The 20,444-nt window shown below is 35.7% G+C and overlaps 1 protein-coding gene across 1 annotated transcript; it reads right to left on the bottom strand.

The window, feature by feature from the left end:
• Positions 1–15,372, bottom strand: LOC110453040 (carbohydrate sulfotransferase 15-like). The gene is made up of 7 exons (XM_021501859.1): positions 15,358–15,372; positions 12,476–12,502; positions 11,745–11,846; positions 3,826–3,982; positions 2,282–2,417; positions 1,419–1,581; positions 1–1,136 (listed from the first exon to the last, which is right to left on the bottom strand). Exons 2-7 carry the CDS (start codon positions 12,495–12,497, stop codon positions 961–963), a joined length of 756 nt encoding a protein of 251 aa, XP_021357534.1. The 5' UTR covers positions 12,498–12,502; positions 15,358–15,372; the 3' UTR covers positions 1–960.
• Positions 15,373–20,444: the final 5,072 nt, after the last annotated feature.

The raw sequence follows: 20,444 nt of genomic DNA on the forward strand, positions 1-20,444 counted from the left end.
GTTTATTAGAAACACGCAATATGCCTCAGCGTCAACAAACAGATAAGCTTTTATCTTACAATCGATACATAAATACAATGAAATGAAAGACATACGGAGATGAAACTGTCTCAGCAACAAATATAACCTTTTTTTAGACAATATGCAGGTATAACGATCTGGCCACGGTTACCCAAAAGGTTGGTTAACTTTGACCATTGATAAGTGAATCAAAACAAAATGTTTCCATTAAGAAACAGAGGATTTCAAGCGGGATAAGTCCTCACAACTCTAATCTTATCTATCTCAACAAATCCAAAACAATGAAATAATGTCAGATGTTCTTAATATTTGTATTCATATTTAAACTTTCCTCCAATCTTCTAGCAACCTGGGCCTTATGTATAAAATACACTTAATTTGATAAATGTTAAACAATCTTTTGTTTTAATCACGTACCTCCCGACTACTAAATTAGGCGTGTTGGCGGCTTCATGTCTCACTATTGACTATATTTTAGTAATTTATTTTAACTTGTTTTTAACTGTCCGGAAATTAATACACTTCATCACGTGTTTAAAACAAAACTAATTCATTGTCTTTTACATTCCACCAAAAACTTTTTTTTTTTATCCAGACATTTCCCAGATATGTAGTTTTTATCTGCACAATCCACAGAAACACATTTCGTATTTCACATTGATTAGACATAAATTATTTATCTGCACTCTCCAAAGAAATGTAATATTCATTTACAAACTCTACATAAATATATTCCTAATCTACACACTAAACAGAACCATATTCTGAAATTTCGTACTCCATAGGCAAGTTCATGGAGTGTTTGCATACATGCAATCCACAGAAATAAATGCTTTGCCACAAACTATCCCCAGACACACTTTTGCTAATATGCTATTTAAGTATGTATACATAACATGGAACATGGATGGGTATTACACCAATGGATGTGATAGTACATCATGTTTGCCAAAGAAATCTTGTGTCGTTCATTAATAGAGATAGTTCTTTATTGAACGGTTTATAAAACTGTTCCAATATATGTCTGGTCTTGTTGAGCATCTGCCCTACTGCTCGACTTGACGGTCTTCTTTCATTGTAGTGCACTGTTCTAGTTCCAACTTTACCAATATCACCTAAATGTGTAATAGGAATGGTTGATAATTACCCCACCACATCAGTAATACATTGATTTATTTCAATATTAACTATCTGTAGGTAGGGAAAATGTAATCCAAACGTCGCTGGAACATATTCCGCTCTACGACAAAGTCTACAGATAATACAATAGGACAATGCCTTGAATGCATTGCTTATTAAAGAATCTCTATATCATTTCATACATAGTCTTTGTTACGGAAACAGGATTTAATAACAAATTTATGCGATCATATTTGATTAAAATATCATTTACTTACGTAAATCAAGGAACTTGAAAATTTTCGACATGGCCATTGACGGATTCGTCGAGTATTCGTCTAATGAGAGGACGAGAAGTTGTTTCCGTGGATAAATGTTCATCCAGTCTTTTAGGTACACAGCGTATAAGCCAATAAACAGTCTTTCCTCCGCAGTAAAACCCTTCGCACAAAAAGTACATTAACATATTTACCGGGAAATGTACAAGCTAAAATATCTCTTGTATCCTTACAACAAACAAAAATTGTCATCGCATTCAACAACAGCAAAATACAACAAATACAGCATAGGTATCTCATTGTGCCTGCTAAACGTCAAATAGCCCTTAAAATGATGATAAAAAACCTTTACAAGTCCTAAAAACCTTACGACAAATCAGAAAATATATTATGATAACCTTTACAACAAACGGTAAGTATTTCTAAAAGCTTTACAATAAATAAAGAACAGTTTCGATTACCTTATAGTAAACCAAGAATAGTGTAAATAGACTTACAAGAAAAGTCTCAACAACCTTATACAAGACCGTCAATATTCCAGATAACTTGAAACAAACCCGGATTAGTTTCGATTAAATTATCAAAAACTGGAAAAGGTTAAGGTTATATTACAGAAATCACTAAGCAATAAACTAAGTTAACTTTCTTATATACAGACAATACATGTAGTTCTGAAAACCGTATAACAAACCCATATTTACCAGTGTTAATCTGTCAGCAAATAGCGAATTGTTAGAACGGTGAACATCATAACCTTCACGCAGCGAAAATAGTCAATATAACACTAAATCAAAAATAGTCAATATAGAACTAAATCATAAACAGTCTTTGGAATCAATAGACCATTATTCAGGTTGACTCACCGTGTAAACGCAATGACGGAGGCTTTTCTTTGTTAAGCACTTGTTGAAATCTTTTATCGAACGGGTGACTTTGTTATGGAACGATTTTGCAGACTTTTTTTCATTTGGCGAGAAATAAAGATAATCCGAATACAACCTGTAAGAAAAAACATGCAAAGATGTCTTGCGGTTATATCGTTTGAAACAGAAAATGTTTGTCCTTTCCTTTTTTTCAAATTTGAACGATAGCTAAGAACGGAATACCTTTCTCTTTGGGAAGGGTTGCGGGGTTGAGTGTTTTAGCATTTAACGTGAGTTGGAGACAGGTGCGTAGGAATTACGGTCAACCGGTCAAAGAAGTAGTCCTGTGTTTAAAACAATGAGCCAAATAAGACCGACAACTTCGTGACAAATATTGAGTTGGTAGATGCGGGAAAACGGATATTCCCTAATAAAATTCATTTTGAAAGAACCATTTGTACAACGTATAGTTCCAAAAAGTACATTATAAGTTAGCAATGAGTCGTATAACGAGTGGAAGCAACGGTCTGAATCTAAAACAAACCTGGTAATGCTGTTTAAAGAAATATTATGGTTCTCTTACTTTTTCGTTCGAATAGCTTTGTCTCATCTGACTAACTCTAACGACCACTTATTGACCTAACGACCATTCTTTATTGACGAGCAAGTGAGGACATAATTAAACATAATACTCATGTATTGCCACTATCATTTAGTATTTAAGATGGTTCTTGCCTATTGATGTAATTCTTAGATACATTGATGTTCGATGAACAATCTCTTTTATAAAAAAAAAAAAACACAAACAATTATTTTTAGTTTTCAAGGAAAAGCGTTGCTTTTCTTTTTGTAAAAACAAGCAATCGGATAATTTAACAGTTTCTGAAAGTGTGTCATGGGTCCGACGTTATTTAATGTTGCAACAAATTTGATCCATGTGACAATACAATAGGTCAAGGTAATGTCCTTCGCTACCTTTATAACACTCAATACCAGACATATATCTTGATTTAGAACTTCTGTGTTCTTCAGAAGTCACTTAAGAGGTTTAATAACTATACATTTACTATGATACAATGTTATTCCTATTACTAAACTGTATAGCATTCTTTGATAGCGTGTAATAGGCCAAACAACATCACCCTAGATCGTTTCGTTCCTCAGAAAACGTTTATCTAAGAAAAAAAGACGATCTACGGACAAAAGGCGCAGCGCTATGCGGTATCGGTTCAGTTGACCCTTCGAGCAAGGATTGATAAAATTTGGTTATCTGCCTTTGCAAAATCTAACAGAGAAAAGTATTAGGATAAAAGGACATCGAGGTTTGTGCGAAGGTCTGATTTATATCTATAGGGAGCTTAGTGTGATCTGAACATTAACAATGAAAGGCCTTGTTTGGTCTTTTAGCCCAAACTGAACTTATGGTAAGGTATAGATGTATTTCCTCGCCACTCCCACAAGACCATTTCATAACATATCACACGTCCCACTTTCACAAACCAGCTTTTTATATCCCATTCGAAGTGAATGTAACCACGTCATACCGGTCGACTGGATTTCTAAGGATGACCAACAATTTCACATCTGGCAGGATGTGACGTATGATATGAGCGTTGAGTAATCTAGGTTCCTCGTCATTCCTATTTTTAGTATACCACCACCACCATGTGTGATCCCACAGAGTAGACTGGCTACCTTCACCTGTAAACAGATGTCTGGCATAAGTAACATACTTCCTGATTGTAGTTTTTTTTCTTGATGTGTGGCATCTCATCATTATCTGGTCTCAAAGGCACTTTTTATATTGCATGAGTTGGACATAGGCTCAAGGAACATCTCATAATGTAAAACATGACGCAGAAATACATGCTTATTATTTAGTCTCTATAAACCAAGTATAGTATTAACGTTTTTGTTCTATATGAATTCCAGTATTTGTTATATTTCAAAATATTAAAGAGAACTTCTACATGCCTAGAGATAGGAAAAGCCTAATCTGAAACATCACAAACGACACAGACAGCTTGTCTACAAACAATACAGCAGTGTAACTCAACAAAACAAGCATTGCAAAACATATGTACATAAACACGCTACAACACATGTAAATAGACACGCTACAACACATGTACATAGACACGCTACAACACATGTACAATAGACAGGCTACAACATAGGTACATAGACACGCTACAACACATGTACATAGACACGCTACAACACTTGTACATAGACACGCTACACCATATGTACATAGACACGCGACAACACATGTACATAGACACGGTACAACACATGTACATAGATACGCTACAACATATTTGCAATAGACACGCTACAACATAGGTACATAGACACGCTACAACTCATGTACATAGACACGCTACCACACATGTACATAGACACGGTACAACACATGTACATAGACTCGCTACAACACATGTACATATACACGCTACAACACATGTACACTGCCACGCTACAACATATGTACAAAGACACGCTACAACATATATACAAAAGACACGCTACAGCACATGGACATAGACACGCTACTACATATGTACATAGACACGCTAAACACATGTACATAGACAACCTACAACCCAAGTAAAATAGACACGCTACAACACAAGTACATAGACACGCTACAAAAAATGAAAATAGACACGCTACAACACATATACATAGACACGCTACAACACTTGTACATAGACACGCTACACCACATGTACATAGACACGCCGCAACACATGTACATAGACAACCTACAACCCAAGTAAAATAGACAGGCTACAACACATGTACATAAACACGCTACTACATATGTACATAGACACGCTACAACACATGTACATAGACACGCTACAACATATTTGCAATAGACACGCTACAACATATGTACATAGACACGCTACAACATATGTATAATATGCACGGTACACCATATGTACAAAAGACACGCTACAACATTTGTACAAAAAACACGCTACAACTTATGTAAAATAGACACGCTACAATATATGTGCAATAGACACGCTGCAACATATGTACAACAGACACGCTACAACATATATACAAAAGACACGCTACAGCACATGTACATAGACACGCTACAACATATGTATAATATGCACGGCACAACATATGTACAAAAGACACGCTACCCCATATGTACAAAAGACACGCTACAACATATATACAAAAGACACGCTACAACATTTGTACAAAAAACACGCTACAACTTATGTAAAATAGACACGCTACAATATATGTGCAATAGACACGCTGCAACATATGTACAACAGACACGCTACAACATATATACAAAAGACACGCTACAGCACATGTACATAGACACGCTACAACATATGTACATTAGACACGCTACAACATATGTACAAAAACCACGCTACAACATATGTAAAAAAGACACGCTACAACATATGTACAATAGACATGCTACAACATATGTACAATAGACACGCTACAAAATATGTACAATAGACACGCTACAACATATGTACATAGACACGCTAAGACACATGTACAAAAGACACGCTACAACATATATACAAAAGACACGCTACAACATATGTACATAGACACGCTACATAATATGTATAACAGACACGCTAAGACATATGTACAAAAGACACGCTACAACATTTGTACAAAAGACACGCTACAACTTATGTAAAATAGACACGCTACAAGATATGTGCAATAGACACGCTGCAACATATGTACAACAGACACGCTACAACATATGTGCAATAAACACGCTACAACATTTGTACAAAAGACACACTACAACTTATGTAAAATAGACACGCTACAACACATGTAAAGAGACACGCTACAACACATGTATAATAGACACGCTACAAAACATGTACAATAGACACACTACAACATATGTGCAATAGACATGCTACAACATATGTACAATAGAAACGCTACAACATATGCGCAATAAACACGCTACAACATTTGTACATAGACACGCTACAACTCATGTACAATATACATGCTACAACACATGTACACTCGACGCGCTACAACACATTTACAATATATACGTTACAACACATGTACAAAAGACACGCTACAGCACATGTACATAGACACGCTACAATATATGTGCAATAGACACGCTGCAAAATATGTACAACAGACACGCTACAACATATGTGCGATAGACACGCTGAAGCATATGTACAATAGACACGCTACAACTAGACACGCTACAACATATGTGTAATAGACACCCTACGTCAAATGTACATAGACACGCTCCAACATATGTGCAATACACACGCTACATCATATGTGCATAAACTCGCTACACCCCATGTACATAGACACGCTACAAGACATGTACAATAGACACGCTACAACATATAGATACAACACGCTACAACACATGTACAAACATAGACACGCTACATAATATGTGCATAAACACGCTACGACCCATGTACATAGACACGCTACAATATATGTGCAATAGACACGCTGCAAAATATGTACAACAGACACGCTACAACATATGTGCGATAGACACGCTGAAGCATATGTACAATAGACACGCTACATCACATGTGCATAAACACGCTACAACCGAGTACATAGACACGCTACAACATACGCTACAACATTTGTACAAAAAACACGCTACAACTTATGTAAAAAAGACACGCTACAAGATATGTGCAATAGACACGCTGCAACATATGTACAACAGACACGCTACAACATATGTGTAATAGACACCCTACGCCACATGTACAATAGACACGCTAAAACACATGTACACTCGACACGCTACAACATATGTACAGAGACACGCTACAACACATGTACATAGACACGCTGCAACACATGTACATAGACACGCCACAACATATGTGCAATAGACATGCTACAACATATGTGCGATAGACACGCTGAAGCATATGTACAATAGACACGCTACATCACATGTGCATAAACACGCTACAACCGAGTACATAGACACGCTACAACACATGTATAATAGACACGCTACAACACATGTAAAGAGACACGCTACAACACATGTAAATAGACACGCTACAACATATGCACATAGACACGCTACAACATATAGATACAAAAGACACGCTACAACATATGAACAATAGACACGCTACAACACAACATATGTACAATGGACACGCTACAACATATATGTACAACAGACACGCTACAACATATGTGCAAGAGACACGCTACATCATATGTGCATAAACTCGCTACACCCCATGTACATAGACACGCTACACCATATGTCCAATAGACACGCCACATCATATGTGCATAGACACGCTACGTCATATGTGCATAAACACGCTTCAACCCACGGACATAGACACGCTACAAAATATGTGCAATAGACACGCTACACCAAATGTATAAAAGCCACGCTACAACATATGTACAATGGACACGCTACAAAATATGTGCAATAGACACGCGACAACAAATGTATAAAAGCCACGCTACAACATATGTACATTAGACACGGTACAACATATCAACATAGGTACATAGACACGCTACAACATACGCTACAACATTTGTACAAAAAACACGCTACAACTTATGTAAAATAGACACGCTACAACACATGTACATAGACACGCTACAAGACATGTACAATAGACACGCTACATCACATGTGCATAAACACGCTACAACCCCCGTACATAGACACGCTACAACATGTGTACATAGACACGCTACTACATATGTACATAGACACGCTACTACATATGTACATAGACACGCTAAGACACATGTACAAAAGACACGCTACAATATATGTACAAAAGACACGCTACAGCACATGTACATAGACACGCTACAACTCATGTACAGAGACACGCTACAACACATGTACATAGACACGCTGCAACACATGTACATAGACACGCTGCAACATATGTACAACAGACACGCTACAACACATGTAAATAGACACGCTACAACATATAGATACAAAAGACACGCTACAACAAAATTATGCACAATAGACACGCTACGACACATGTACAATAGACACTCTACAACATATGTGCAATAGACATGCTACAACATATGTACAATAGACATGCTACAACATATGTGCAATAGACATGCTACAACATATGTGCAATAGACATGCTACAACATATGTGCGATAGACACGCTGAAGCATATGTACAATAGACACGCTACAACATATGTACATATATTGTACAATAGACACGCTACAACATATAGATACAAAAGACACGCTACAACATAATTATGCACAATAGACACGCTACAACACATGTACAATAGACACGCTACAACACATGTACACTCGACACGCTACAACACATTTACAATATATACGTTACAACACATGTACAAAAGACACGCTACAGCATATGTACAATAGACACGGTACAACACATGTACAATAGACACGCTACAACACATGTACAAAAGACACGCTGCAGCATATGTACAATAGACAAACTACAACACATGTGCAATAGACACGCTACAAGATATGTACCATAGATACGCTACAACACATGTATAAGAGACACGCTACAACACAACATATGTACAATGGACACGCTACAACATATAGATACAAAAGACACGCTACGGCATATGTACAATAGACACACTCCACCACATGTGCAATAGACACGCTAAAGCATATGTACAATAGAATAGACACGCTACAACAATTGAACAATAGACACGCTACAACGTATGTACAATAGACACGCTAAAACACATGTGCAATAGGAATTCTACAACACTTGTGCAATAGATACGCTACAACATATGTAGAATAGACACACTACAACATATGTACAACACGCTACAACACATTTACAATATATACGTTACAACACATGTACAAAAGACACGCTGCAGCATATGTACAATAGACAGGCTACAACACATGTACACTCGACACAACACATGTACATACACACGCTACAACACATGTATAATAGACACGCTACAACATCTGTACAATAGACACCGGACAACATATGTGCAATAGACATTCTAAAACACTTGTGACACGCTACAACACATTTACAATATATACGGTACAACACATGTACAAAAGACACGCTACGGCATATGTACAATAGACATACTACAACATATGTGCAATAGACACGCTAAAGCATATGTACAATAGACACGATACAACACATGTACAATGGACAAGCTACAACATATGTACACTAGACACGCTACAACATCTGTACAATAGACACACTCCACCACATGTGCAATAGACACGCCACATCATATGTGCATAGACACGCTATAATATGTACATAAACACGCTACAACCCATGTACATAGACACGCTACACCATATGTACAATAGACAAACTACAACACATGTGCAATAGGCATTCTAAAACACTTGTGCAATAGACCCGCTACACCATATGTACAATAGACATGCGACATTTGTACAACACATGTACAATAGGCACGCTACAACACATGTGCAATAGACATTCTAAAACACTTGTGACACGCTACAACACATGAACAATAGACACGCTACAAGACATGTACAATAGACACGCTAAAACATATGTAAAAAAGAAACGCTACAACAAATGTACAATAGACATGCGACATTTGTACAACACATGTACAAAAGACACGCTACGGCATATGTACAATAGACAAACTACAACACATGTGCAAAAGACACGCTACAGCATATGCACAATAGACACGCTACAAGATATGTACAATAGACATACTACAACATATGTACAACACGCTACAACACATTTACAATATATACGTTACAACACATGTACAAAAGACACGCTGCAGCATATGTACAATAGACAAACTACAACACATGTGCAATCGGCATTCTACAACACTTGTGACACGCTACAACACATGTATAAGAGACACGCTACAACACATGTACCATAGACACACTACAACATATGTACAAAAGACACGCTATATGTACATAGACACGCTACAACATATGTACAATAGACACACTACAACACATGTGCAATAGACATTCTACAACACTTGTGCAATAGACACGCTACAACATATGTACAATAGACACACTACAACACATGAACAATAGACACGCTACAACCCATGTACAATAGACACGCTTCAACACATGTACAATAGACAGGCTACAACACATGTACATACACACGCTACAACACATGTATAATAGACACGCTACAACACATGGACAATAGACACGCTACAACATATGCACAATAGACACGCTACAACCCATGTACAATAGACACGCTGCAACACATGTACAATAGACAAGCTACAACATATGTACAAAGACACGCTACAACATATGCACAATAGACACGCTACAACACATGGACAATAGACACGCTACAACACATGTGCAATAGACATTCTAAAACACTTGTGACACGCTACAACACATGTGCAATAGACACGCTACAACATATGTACAAAAGACACGCTACAACATATGTACATAGACACGCTACAGCATATGTACAAAAGACACGCTACAACATATGTGCAATAGACACGCTACAACACATGTACAATAGACACGCTACAACACATGGACAATAGACACGCTATAACATATGTACAATTGACACGCTACAACCTATGTACAAAAGACACAATTAAGCATATGTACAAAAGACACGTTACAACATATGTGCAAAAGACACGCTACAACTTATGTAAAATAGACACGCTACAAAATATGTACAAAAGACAAGCTACAACATATGTAAAATAGACACGCTACACCACATGTACAATAGACACGCTACAACATATGTACAAAAGACACGCTACAACATGTGTACAATAGACACGCTACAACATATGTACAATTGACACGCTACAACATATGTACAAAAGACACGCTACAACATATGTATAATCGACACGCTACAACATATGTACAATAGACACACTACAACATATGTACAATAGACACGCTACAACAAACGTTACAGTGTATTTACAGTTTGTGTTACTTTTCAATGATTGTGAGAATAGAGAAGAAGGAATAAAAAAAGATTAAAAAATAGGAAAGAAAGAATAAAAAAAGATTAAAAAATAGTAAACAATAGAAAAGAAAAAATAGAGATGAAAGAATAGAGTTGAAAGAATAGGGAAGAGTAGAGAAAAAGAATAAAGAAGAAAAGAACAGAAATTGATCCCAAGTATTGCATACGGGGCAGCAGATCAGTGCTGGTTTCTCTAATTTCCCCTAAGCAGAATCCACATACGTTGTACTAAACCCCAACCTCTACAGTGTATATTCAAACATTATTAAAAACTTCATCTTTAACAAAATCCGAGACAAAATCCTTTAAAACCTTTTTCTGTAAATCTGCAAAACAATAACTGGATATAAAAATGTATTTACCCGTTATAAATCTTCGCCTCTTTGTACCATTAGCCTCTTGAAGGATTTCCGCAGCAGGATTAAAATAGTCTATATATTCAGTAAAAGACTGTGGTTGTTTGTCTGCAAATCACAAAACAGAAAACGGTGCAAAGACAATAACAAGCGGATTGTGGGCTTGAGCGCTTACCTGCATCGTCTTATACTTGTTCTTATGTTCATCTACTTATCGACAATGTCCTAGAAAAGAGCGGTAGAAATAATCGTGAACATTGTATATCATATTGGATTTCTGACCGAACTTTAAAGGAATGAAATTTCGTTAGGAAGATACTAATAACATTTAAATCATATATTTATTTAATAGTTTAAAGTTAAAAAAAAATCGGACGACGAAAGACAAAGGATCGCAATAAGTTGGAGATGCACTTCTCTTTATGCGATATATGTTGGCATCAATTTAGAAAATATGTTAGCTTCAAGAATAGACTTAGTTATCTCATTGTTTTCATTTATCGTAATAGATGGTAGTGACCATATCATGTATTAATCAGGCTGCTATAAAATGTACCACTGTGTTCATCGTGATACTGTATCATACAAGTGTCGTCTCGTATGCTCTGTCATATAATACTCAGTGGAGGCATCACACACCTATATACCGTATCACTTACTGAGGCTGTAAAATACTCACGTGCCAATATTATATCTTAGGAGACTCACAATTATGTGATTTGTCATAAAATACTCACCTTTGCAGAGATATTTATCCATTTTGTCTGCAAAGAGAAAATATATTGATAAAGTATTTTGAATTTAATGATCTGTTTTTAATTTGAGTAACCTCCCTTCGTACGATATTCACTATATGTAGCTTTGGTGGTTTAAAATGGGGCGATATTTTCCTACATCCAGGTATCAATTAATGAAATTAACTAGGTCGGGTTTTTTTTTATCTTTTATTTCTAAAAAATGTATCGATTATTTAGACACAGGAGGATTAATTGAGAACACTGACCATATTTAAACAGACGAATAGACATACGTATTTAATAAGTAAATATAAACTTTCTTTTCAAATAAATTGAAAAATTTCCCTAATTTTTATTAACATTAATCTCTCTTCTCACCCAGATGTACGTGCACGGGAGTCTAAACATAAGAAGAAATCAGATCACCCGGAAAAAGTCAACGTGATTGGGCAGGTGATACAATACCTTTCAGTCTCGGATTAGGGAATCGAACCTCTGCCGTCTTTCTTTCCCCGAATCTGCAGGGGTATCAGGAAGCAATGTTTTGCTCGTGATGGAGTCACAGTTAAATTACCTTATAGCGAATTCCATCTTTGCGTATTGCAGAGTTATCTTCTCTTGGGAGCAAGTATTGATTGTTATGTCACTTGTTTGTGAGAGTAACGTCATCACGTTTTGAGAAAACGACGTAATTTTCTCACACAAACCAATGACATAACAATCAATACCTGCTCCCAAGAGAAGATAACTTTGCAATACGCAAAGCCGGAATAAGGAATAGAGGACGTTTTTTTCAGTATTTAAGTTTATGTCGATACCAATATCATTAATCAATATATTTAGAACAAAAAAGTTGACCAAGAACTATTCCCAGTGGCCTAGGAGTTTTACATGTATTAATAAACTCACCGAAACAAGTTTATATGCTGAATTCATCAATTTTAATTTTGATTTGTCCCTAATTCAATGTACAATACACTGAATTAGCACATTTATATTACTGAAATTATTATATCTGATGAAAAATACGAAATTGCCTTCCCAGTGGCGGAGATCTATCTGGGGAGGGGGGGGGGGGGAATTGGGGAAAAGGGGGAAAATACATGATTTTTAAAGAAAATTTTTAGGGTGGGGGCTAGTCTCAGGTACGGGGGATTTCCTGGGGATTCTCAGGTAGGGGGATTTCCTGGGTATTCTCAGGTAGGGGGATTTCCTGGAGCCCATAAAATACTGTTAATGGACATTCAACATTGTAAGTAGTTTTTGGCCGAATGGAAGTAAGATTAAACATTCACAAAAAGATTACACTTATCTTAAACTGAAACGTTAAAATGTATAAAAACACAATAATCATCTGTCTGAAATGAGATATCTATCGCATTTCTTAATGTAAATGTCATTTGATTTGAATAATATTGACTAGTCTTTAACAAATTTTTCATAAAAGGTTTATCATTAACTTTGTCACGTGTTTGTTTAAAATCAAATTATTCAGTCATGAACATGTTTTACAACAAGGCTGGTGCTCGTTTCGTAAAATATCAACTTGTGTAATGTAGATGTGGCATACGGTAAAGTCGCCGCAGAAAATAAACATCCTGCGGGTAGCTCTACTCGTATCATATGAAGAAGCAGTAAGTTGAACTACACACACTTATTTATTCATTTCTGAAGGCAAATGTATGTTGTACAATTCGTTTTAAAGGCAATGCCTGATATGTATTCATTTTGTATTCGGCCACTGGGACAATTTAACCCATTAAAAGCAAAAATCATAAAAAGGGAAAACATAAAAGAAAGCACGTCAAACTTCACTGAGTAAATTCAAAAATAAACCTGTCGGCGGTAATTATCATGAATGTCGTTATCATTTAGATCAATTTCTAAAACAACTGAAATATTTCCCTTTCACATTCAGAAGTACTTTGTATATAATGTCTCAAAATGCATTGCATGTACACCAAGGGAATGCGTGACACTAGTATTAACTCTTAGTATTGATTGATGTGCATACTCTATGCCTGGTAAAGGGGTATAGTAGCCCTATTATGTGTTACTTTATATGATGTTCAATTTCTTTTACATTTCTATTTCAGCCGTAAGTATATAGATAATTATAAAACAAGTTATTCCGAAAGAAAATATACAATAAAATAATTATTTTGTTTTATATATAACGCACAGTGGTAGGGTGAAAATTTGTAAATTTGATTTCGATTTTTGTATTGTCGACAATGCAAATCATTTAGGACAAAACAAAACTGTCAAAATAAACGTTCACAGAAAAAAGGATACAACAAACTAATAGTAAAAGGGTTTAAAATGTAAAAACCCTGAAAAAAAAACTTTATTAGTAAACGAATTGTTGTGATGTATCATATCTGTGTTAAGAGAAATTGATAAGCGGGGAATGTATATTCAGTGAAACTTACCCTTAAAAATCTATAAAGCTTCCCCTTTTTTCTAATATAAAAGAACTATTTATAAGCATATTGAATTTTCTCTCCACCCTTGGATTCACTTTGTTATCTTTTCGATTGGTTTCAGGTAAACATTACCAACATTTTGCTTGGCAAACACCTGTCCTTTGAAGATCAGAGAGAAATAATGCCGCGTGATCTTTTTGATATATATCTAAGGATCAAACTGACTTACATATACCGCCCACAATGTGGTGGCTACAAGCCTTCGATTTCCTCATGACACATCCTATGAACGATGTACAGGGACATAAAAGAGTCAGGTCCTTAAATTCCGGGGAAAATATATGTATGGCCACTTGGAAAGTGAATGGGAAAGCTTTTTGGTTTCCAATTTTAATTCAACCTCTAGCGCCGCTAGGCATATGTACAATCTAATGTTGCCTGTTGCTATATACTTACAAGAACAATGACGACTTCTTGTCCACCAATGGGGCTCCTTAGAAATGCCCGGCTTCACATCAGGATGGCGCATAATGCGTATGAAAAGATCAGTACTTCCGCTTTTTGGTTGACCAATCAGCATGAAATATGGAAGACAGCGAAGTAATGAGGTATTGTTAGATCTTTTTCTCCCGAAGTAAAGCTCACAGAGCCTCCCGTTGCGTTTCTTAGATGTATTGCACATTCTTTTTGTCCATTGCGGCCTTCTTTCGTCGTCATCATCATACCAACAGGGATTTTTAAAGCCAGGAAGAAAGACGGGTGGTTTCTGCATAAAGATAACAAATAAACGATCCTAGCAATATATTAACAGGTTAGAAGTAATATTGTTGATTTGCATTTGTTTTCAAAAGTTGTTTCACGGATTTAGCTGAATAAATATTGGTAGGGGGGCTGCCGGTGTTAGTGTTGGTATTGGTTTAGGACAATGATTCTTAAATAACGGTTAGTTTGCTGGTGTAAAGTGCATTTACCAATCAAAAGTGTATGTTAACATATATTGACCAAACTAATGTATAAGTGATTTTTGTTTTTATAATTATTGCTTTATATTGTTGCAACACTATCAAAATCCAATTAATTATCGAAGCTGCTTTCACAGGATCAATGTATTGATAGTTGTTTGAATATTGGTGCTGATAGAGATATTGATGAAATATAATTAAAAAATAGGACGCAATTTGTTTTTCAGTATTACTAATGAGACAGCAGTTCCATTGTACTAGCTTTCCAAGTGTTCCCTGAGCAGAGGAAAATTAAGAACATCGCCCGATCCGTAATAAAGTATTCATTCTTTCGAGAGAGCTACTTGATAGAGAAAGTGATTTTTTTATTTACATCCATCATACTACCCTTTTACGTCCACACATTAACGTTTTATTGCTCCAGAGTATACTATATCCTTTCTTTTTTTTATATGCAAATGAGGTAACCACCTATTATTCTATACGTTGTAATTAACCCAGACCAGGCTATGTCAACAAATTAAATCTTACTGTCAAATACTGTACGTACCTTTTTCAAAAAAATTGTGAACGGGCCTATTGCAGCCATATCATATTCCTCTTCTCCTGTGTAATTCAACTGACCAAGTTCCGATAGGGTCTGGCTGTAACCAGTGTCGTACTTTTTGTTCCAGGGGGACATATACATTCCAGTCTGATGAGGTTCAACGAAATCGGTCTCATTTGTCTTATATATCATGTTAATTGAGAATACCAGAAAAAACGCAACTACCACAAGAATAAGTAGAAATTGCCGGTATAGTTTTATAAAACTTGGCATTATTTAGCCTAATCTTGGAATCCAGAATTAATATCCCACGCGCACGTTTCTGCTACACTTGTCCAGTATCTCTCAGGTTTGTAGGTAGAAGAAGAATTGGTCTCACAGCAGTGGTCGACGGGATAATGTTCTGACAATATGTACATGGTACGACGTCAGCATTGTCCTTGCTTATATTTTCATTCTGTATAGATAAAACATACAGCATACGTGTAATTAGTGTCGTGTTTAAAGTCAATGATAAGCCTGGCGGGAATTGAGATAAAAACCAAGCGTGTCCTTCACGAGAAGCATATATAAACTATTTTTTAAAACATAATCTGGTCAATAATTATTGCTTCATTGACATATATACATGTACAATATACAGAACTTGGTTAAAGTGTAATTATATCCAATCGGCCATGCATGACTAGCCGTTCGAGTAGGACTCTCAGGTGTAGAGAGCAACTTGTGGCGGACCTCTTCATACATTGTTCTTCGTGTTGTATACGTATTGCCTACAGCATGACAGGCGTTTGTAAATGTATTGATTCCCCGTCTCTGTTTAGTCAAGCATTCCCAGCTCCGCTTTGCTGTACCAGTTTAATGTTAAATCAAACTTTGCCGTGTTATCGGGTTTTTATTGAGATTTTTTTGACAATGTTTTTCTTCAGAGATCCAAAGAGGAACCTTATATTGAATTTTATTATAAAGTTATTAACTCCATGTACTTAAATGTCATGCAACCCACCATTCAATGGATATTTACATTTAAAAAGTTTATTTTATTTTCGTTTGGTCTGAACTATGCGGCTGCCTCTTACCAAACCCGTGGAATTACAAAAAAAGCAATTTGTTAAGCTTTCAAATGTTTGCAACAGTTACATTTGTAAGGAAGGTCATATGAGATAAGTTTAGTCCTGAAAATAATCGGTTACTTAGAAAAGAACATTGCTGATGATACTCGCTTTAGAATTCGTGAGACGTAGCTAATCTTTGACCGCCCTGTAGAATTGAGGTCATGCTTGTATGCCCTGTAAATAGGGACACGAAAAACTAAAATAAATGTGCAGCACCCATTGCATCATGGTGATCCTTTATTTGTACCTCTTTTCTTAACGACTAAACGTGCATATGCTCATTTTAACCTCTTTGTTCAGTGTTCGCCCAAGCGAGGAAGGTCATGAACTCTGTCCCGAGACCGAAACCAATTAGAGTCGTTAAAGTTTGTACTTGCTTCACGTTTAGCTTTAAATATTAACAGGCAGTGAAGACTGGTTTTTCATTTCGTTCAAATACAGCCCTGACACCTCTGTATTCATGTAACATTATACATACACCCTATAGCCACTTAATACAACTTAAGCTAGTCAAGTTGCCTATAGCTTGGAATAATTTCGTATTTTAAAAGGGTACTTATGTTTTTATTTACATACACATGGACATTTAACATGCCCAGCAAAGTATCAGATTGCATCAGTGTATAGAATGTTTTCGTCCTATTGACAGCTAAGATCATTTAAGAAAATATCATATCTGGTGTCCATTCTTTAAAGATAATTGGTGTAGATATGCTATTGTTAGCCTCGGACAATATACAAGGAAAGGAGAGTGAGAAAAGGCACGATACAGATACTAAGTGTTGCATTAGAGGCAGCATTTCTGTTCTCTATGTGTTATATATTCTTCAATACTCATAGTCATGCGCGGAACGTCATACATACTTACATGTACATTTAGTTCTTTGCTGTAATGTACAGACTTTTAATACTGTTGGAAATTACCTGATCTGTTGAGACGTTTAACAAAATATAACAAAAACGCAACTTTAAAGGACTCACACAACTAAATGATTTACTACATGTAATTACCTAACATTTTAGCTAATAACTTTAATAGTTGAAGTTCAAAACCAGTGACAACTGTCTAGAAAATGACTTTGTTGGTAGGTTTAGTTGCATATTGGAGTATCACAGCGTCAAGAAGTTGACAACCGGAACTTTACAAGCAAAACCGGTGACCCAAAATAGAAAAGCCTCCTAACATTTTGCCCTTGTGCAAATCCGCACACAGACATGGAAATATATCAAAAGTATACATTTGTCAAAAGTTAAATACCTGAGCATTTCATTCTTATTTAAAAATCTGTCATCAGTTCCTTATTAAACTCATTCGGTGGCCCAGTAATTAGCCGGAACTTATTTTAAATAGGAACTACAAACGTATGAAACATTTGCTGATTGGCTGATTTAGTTGTGTGAGTCCTAAGTGATAATATAAATAACAGTTACATGTACATTTTGTACCCATATCTTCCCTGTACAGATGCCAGCATCATATACAATTATTTACATCCTGCATGGATTTTGATACTCGATACATGTATATATCAACAATACTATTTACAAAACGTGTATGCTTATATTTACATCTTTCAGTTTCAGTCAATTGTTACTATACATTCGTAATGAAAACGCCGATAGTCACCTGCTTTTTAATAAAAACTCGAATAACAGTAGTTACAAACATCAACTTATGTACTGTCCTCACACCTCTCTAAAAATACTATTAACAAAATATGTATGCTTATATTTACATCTTTCACACAGTTTCAGTCAAATACATAAGTATTTCCCGCGCTTAGCATTAACCAAATGACAATAAGGGCTAAATCATTGCCTAAGTCAAGCCATTCCAGTGAAAATATGCATTTAAAGTACCACCATCATCCGTGGACAACGTGTTCATCTGCTTTAGGTCGATATTTATTATAATAGGGAAATATTTATCAAAGTATACATACAATTATTCTTAGCAGAGGCATTCTTACAATTCATGCAGACATTGTATACGGTCTCAGATGTTATAACATACTACTTTTCGAGGTATTTATTAGAAAATATTTACATTACTCTGCATCCTTCCGTTGCAATGCATTGTGAAAGCAGATGTTGTAATGAGACTATAACAACATTTGCTATTGCAATGTTATCAATCTCTATTGTGACGTCAGCAATTTCATTGTCATCAACACTTGATTTGCGGTTCAAAAACTGTTCGAAACAACTAAATAAAGCATAATTACTATATCAAAATGTAAATATAAATAACGAATATTTTAGCAAATATTGTTATGGTCCTATAACAAACATTTATATTGTTGACAATCTGACATAAAGCGCTACCGGACGTTATTAAGTTTTTCATCAAAAGCAACGCGTGTTCTAGGACCATAACAACATTTTCTAAAACATTGTTTGTTTATTTGAATCACGTGCATGTTTATATAGAGAGGCAGTCAGAAAATTACTAATGTATCTTCTATATTTATATTTTGAAATGCCATCATGTATCATCCCCATACAGATTAACATTTTCAATTTGCTCTTCCTCAATAAACTAATGTACTATCAATTTCAATTAAAAAGTAGGACCTTTGGATAACTCGTTGTTTTTTGCTGATTAACATCCATCAAGAGACAAATGGACAGTTTCTAATTTCATCCTTTTTGGTAAAATATAACATGACGTCTGGGTATTAGACATCTACGGAACTCTACTTCTCATCGCTTTTAAAAGTTACATCAACATTTGAATGGTACCAGTGTCATCAGACAGGATTCACCTGCTGTGTATCCTATCTTTTCTTCATTTCTTGTTTGTAAAGTAAATAGAATACGAAGATAAACTATGAAAGAACGCAATCAACAATTTTCATTTCAGTAATAATTACCATAACTTTAGTATGCATATACCTACATCCATCTTTGTAGCCCAAA

Source organism: Mizuhopecten yessoensis, unplaced genomic scaffold (genome assembly GCF_002113885.1).
Source record: "Mizuhopecten yessoensis strain PY_sf001 unplaced genomic scaffold, ASM211388v2 scaffold7065, whole genome shotgun sequence".
Classification (NCBI taxonomy): domain Eukaryota; kingdom Metazoa; phylum Mollusca; class Bivalvia; order Pectinida; family Pectinidae; genus Mizuhopecten; species Mizuhopecten yessoensis.